The sequence below is a fragment of the Octopus bimaculoides genome, chromosome 24, assembly GCF_001194135.2.
Source record: "Octopus bimaculoides isolate UCB-OBI-ISO-001 chromosome 24, ASM119413v2, whole genome shotgun sequence".
NCBI lineage: Eukaryota > Metazoa > Mollusca > Cephalopoda > Octopoda > Octopodidae > Octopus > Octopus bimaculoides.
In genome coordinates this window covers 9,828,656-9,833,503 of record NC_069004.1, presented here as the reverse complement: position 1 = coordinate 9,833,503, position 4,848 = coordinate 9,828,656, and the positions used below count along the sequence as shown (strand labels likewise).

The 4,848-nt window shown below is 38.9% G+C and overlaps 1 protein-coding gene across 1 annotated transcript in view; it reads left to right on the top strand.

Moving 5' to 3' along the window:
- Window positions 1-4,848, top strand: part of LOC106872470 (tonsoku-like protein) — a 118,364-nt gene that overhangs the window by 64,868 nt on the left and 48,648 nt on the right. The window contains exon 8 of the mRNA XM_052976512.1: window positions 4,240-4,392. Coding sequence (XP_052832472.1) covers window positions 4,240-4,392 — 153 coding nt within the window. The remainder of the gene's footprint in view (window positions 1-4,239; window positions 4,393-4,848) is intronic.

Here is a 4,848-nt window from a genome sequence, read left to right as displayed (position 1 = left end):
TATATATATATATATATATATATATATATTTATATAAAATAAGGAAGGCAGTTATAAGCAATAATAAATCAAAAAGGAAATACTCAATTGTTACCACTTGTGACTGACCTGAAAATATAGGTGCAGGCATGGCAGTGTAATAAGAAGTGCACTTGCCAACCACATGGTTCCGGGTTCAGGCCTACTGAATGGCACCTTAGGCATGTGTCTTCTACTATAGCCTCAGGCTAATCAAAGCCTTGTGAGTGGATTTGGTAGACGGAAACTGAAAGCATCCCCTTGTATATATGTATATCTGTGTGTGTATCTTTGTGTCTGACTTTATCCCCCAGCACAGCTTGGTGTGTTTACGTTCCACGTAACTTAGCTGTTGAGCAAAGGCAACTGATAGAATGAATTCCAGGCTGAGGCAAAAAATTAAGTACTGGGATGAGTTCATTTAACTAAAAACTTTTCTAGGTGGTGCCGTTGCCTGGCCACAGTCTAATGACTGAAAGGAGTAAAGCATAAAAGATATCTGAGTGTGTCTTTGTTTCTGTGTTTGTCCCCCATCGCTGCTTGACAGCCGGTGTTGGTGTGTTTATGTCCCTGTAACCTAGCAGTTTGCCAAAAGAAACTGATAAAATAAATACCAGGCTTTAACCCTTTAGTATTTGAACCGGCCATATCCGGCCAAAATATTTAATCTGTTTTATGTTCAAACTGGCCTGATCCCGGCTCTCACACCTACCCTACAATTTTATTCTACATTAAGTAATTACACCATCAAGATCTTGAAGATGAGATAATGCATGATTAATTCAAATCAATGTGAATCAAAAAGCATATTATGTTTGATAGAATAATCTGAACACTAAAGGGTTAAAGAAAAAAGGTACAGGAGTCAATTTCTTCCACTAAAATCCTTCAAAGTGATGCCCCAGCATGACCACTGTCTAATGACTGAAAGAATTAAAGATAAAACACACACACACACACACACACACACCCACACACACACACACACACACACACACACACACAAAGTTAGTATGAGGATGTATACAACACTACAATCCTTGTTGCCAAAGTGCCTTTTCCTCTTCCATCTTACACAGTTTTCGTTGGAGCAGATATGATACTGGCTGCCAAATGATTCCGAAAGAAAATTAATTCGTTTCTGAGAATCGGTTGTGGCATTTTCGCAGAATTTTGATCTGGTGAATTGTCCAGAACTTTCAGTTTTCAGTAATGTATCGTATATCGGTGTATGTATCTTTCAGTGTGTATATATATGTGTGTGTGTGTGTGCGTGTGTATCTGTGTGTGTGTGTGTCTGTGTGTGTGTATATGTGTGTGTCTGTGTGTATGTGTGTGTGTCTCCAACTCTTTGTGCGTGTGTATCTGTGTGTGCGCATGAGTGTGTCTGTGTGTGTATATGCGTTTGTGTCTGTGCCTCTGTGTGTGTGTGTGTTTGTGTGTCTGTTTGTCTATATGTGTGTGTCTGTGTGTGTGTGTATGTTTGTGCCTGTGTGTGTGTGTGTGTTCGTGTGTCTGTTTGTCTATATGTATGTGTGTATGTGTGTGTGCATGAGTGTGTGTCTGTGTGTGTATGTTTGTGTGTTTGTGTGTCTGTCTGTCTATATGTATGTGTGTGTGTGTGAATGTGGTGGTGGTGGTGGGGGGTAAATGTGAGAGAATAAAAATAGAACTACCAACAACAACAACAACAACAGATAATTAGGTCGTTGCTGACTGTAAGATTGCTGATATCTCCTAGCAATTTTGTAGTTTACAACCTTGCAGTCTCCCTAAACGACGAATCAATAAGTGAGGATGGGTGACCCCAGTTAAGGAGGGACTAGATGGAATACATGTTAACTCCTCTTATCTTCAGCAGTTTTACCTTTTTATTTGCTGTCGTTGTCATCATCATCATCACCAGCATCATCACCTTCATCATCATGTGGAGGCGCAATGGCCCAGTGGTTAGGGCAGCAGACTCGCGGTTGGAGGATCGCGGTTTCGATTCCCAGACCGGGCGTTGTGAGTGTTTATTGAGCGAAAACACCTAAGCTCCACGAGGCTCCGGCAGGGGGTTGTGACGACCCCTGTTGTACTCTTTCGCCTTCATCATCATCATCGTCGTTGTCACCAGCATCATCATTATCATCAGCTTCATTGCTACTAGTATCATCATCAGCATCATCATCATTTTTACCATTATCGCCATCGTTCACATCATCATCACCAGCACCATCAGCATCATTATCATCATCACTATTGTCGGCTAATTTACTACCTTAAATACAGAAAAAAGTGACTAATTAGCCAAACTTACAAATTAACCGAACAGTTTTGTACAATAAATTTTAAATGATGAGAACTGTAAAGAGTGATGCTGCGATATTTTAAGTAAAAAGTTTCTTATTCTTTACCTGAAGTAATAGTTTGTCCTATACTTTTACAGGTGTAATAACTTGTCCTGTACTTTTCCAGGTTTATAAATTATTAGTGACAGAAGTAGTATTAATATGAAAAGGCAAGCTTTATATCCAACTTAACTTAGATGTCTTCATAGAACGCTGAATGCTGCCTTATTAGTCTTGAGGGATCCTCCCATACAGGCATTTGGTGCATAAAAGCACACACATAGATCATAGTAGATAAGAATAATCTGTCATGGATGCTGGAACTCATTTATCACGTGATTTCTAGTAGAATGAAATCATTTAATATGGGAATTCCAGTATCCCTGACAGACGATTCTTGTCTGCTACGATCTATGTGTCTGCTTTTATTCACCAAGCACCTGTATGAAAGGATCCCTCTAAGTTAGTAACACAGTATTCAGTGTTCCATCAAAACAGCCATCTTAAGTTGGATGTGTGTTTGTGTTACTCTTGCTTTGAGATTGCACAATAGTTGTGTCACTGTCCTGCTGGTAGTGTAGAAATTTCCAATTTTCTTTGAAAACATGTCTGGCCATGAAGAAATACTACGTTACTTGGAAACAGGTGAGGGTTGGCAACAGGAAGAGCATCCAGTTGTAGAAAATCTACCTCATCAAATTCCGTTGAACCCATGTGAGCATGGAGAAGTGGACGTTAAAATGATAATGAAGATGAGGATCGTAATTGTCAACCTCTACTTGCGTACATCTAATAAATACTTCAGCTTTAATCCATCTCAAATCTGTTGTAGGAAAGATAAACTGTTGATGCTTGTTTCCTCTCCAAGTTGCATTAATCATTGGTTTCTCCGTGAGAAGCTTTTCTGCATGTAGACACCAAAAGGGTAAAGGGTAAAGACCTCCTTTGGTTATGAATAACCATGGGATTGCACCTAGAAAGATACCCTCCAAGGCACACCTCCGGGCAAAGTTGTTTATGGAAGACCAGCAGTCGCCCATGCATACTGGTCTCCCCTCTCCACGCCACTAGAAAGTTACCCTCCCAGGCACAAGTCCGTGCAAGATTGCTTATGAAAGACCAGCAGTCGTCCATGCCTACCAGCCTCCTCTCTCCACACGATCAGTGTTATCCAAGGAAAAGGCAAAGACTGATACAGCTTGGCACCAGTGATGTCACAACCCATTTCTACATCTTAGTGAACTGGTTGCAACGTAAAATAAAGTGCCTTGCTCAAGAACACAACACACAGTCCAGTCCGGGAATCGAACTCACTACCTCATGATTGTGAGCCGGATGCTCTAACCACTGAGCCATGTGCCCTCGCTAATATATTTTCAGTCCTGCTGTTTGGTATCACATCCTCCTCACCTAGTAAATAAGCTGTGTCACTGACCACTTGACCACAAGACTGGATGTATTGAGTTATCAAGTAAAATGAAATTACGGAAGTCACCAATATTTAATATTAAGCCTGTTACAAGAGACTGGCTTGATAGAAACCATAGCAGATTGTATTCTGGTTCCTCACACGATAATTTGTGTTGTGTGTCCTTTATTTTTGTTGTTGATGTTGTTGTTGTTCTCCTCCTCTTCCGCCTGTTATCAATCATCATTAGTTTTGGCCCTAGTGACCTGTCTGAAACCCCAAAATCTTAGTGCCACATGAAAGTTTACAGACTTGAGAAAACATTCTCAAAATTAAAAAAAAAAAGAAAAATACATTATGGACTTCTAATTTAAAAAGAAACTATTGATTTCAAAGAAAAAAAAGTCATTTTATTTTGCATTTTGTTTTACTGTTGTTGTTGTATGTTAGTAAATAACATTTTTTTAATGTCATTTGCAGCTCGAACTTGGAATCAAAATTGGTACACCCCAGTCAGATTTGGCTCCAATTTATATGTCATTGGCACAGACTTACCAAGATGACTGCCAGTATGAAAAGGCAATTGAATATTATCAGAAAGAACTTGATAATATTAAGGACAATCCAGAACAGGTAATTTTAGCCAGCTTTATATTATATATACTGTGCAAACAACTGACCTCCCTTGGGATGTCATGAAAGAGAGTTGTACTTATTTTACAATCAAAAGGAGTGTGAAATGTGTATGTGTGTGTGTGTGTGTGTGTGAGTATGTGTGCACATGCATGTGTGTGAGTAACTGTGTGTGTGTGTTGAAGAAAAATTAAGTAACTTGCGAAAAAGCGAATTTAATATAAATTTAAATTTGCAAATTTCACATGCTTACATATATACACACAAACACACGCGTGCTCACACACACACACACACACATATAGTAATTAAAACTGTAACCTTTCACAGTATATTGACTATAGAAAGTAGCCTAATATTAACGTCTGTAAACACCCATAATGAAAAAAATGGGCATTAGTACATGTATATGTGTGTGTGTGTGTATTTAGGTATATATATATATATATATATATA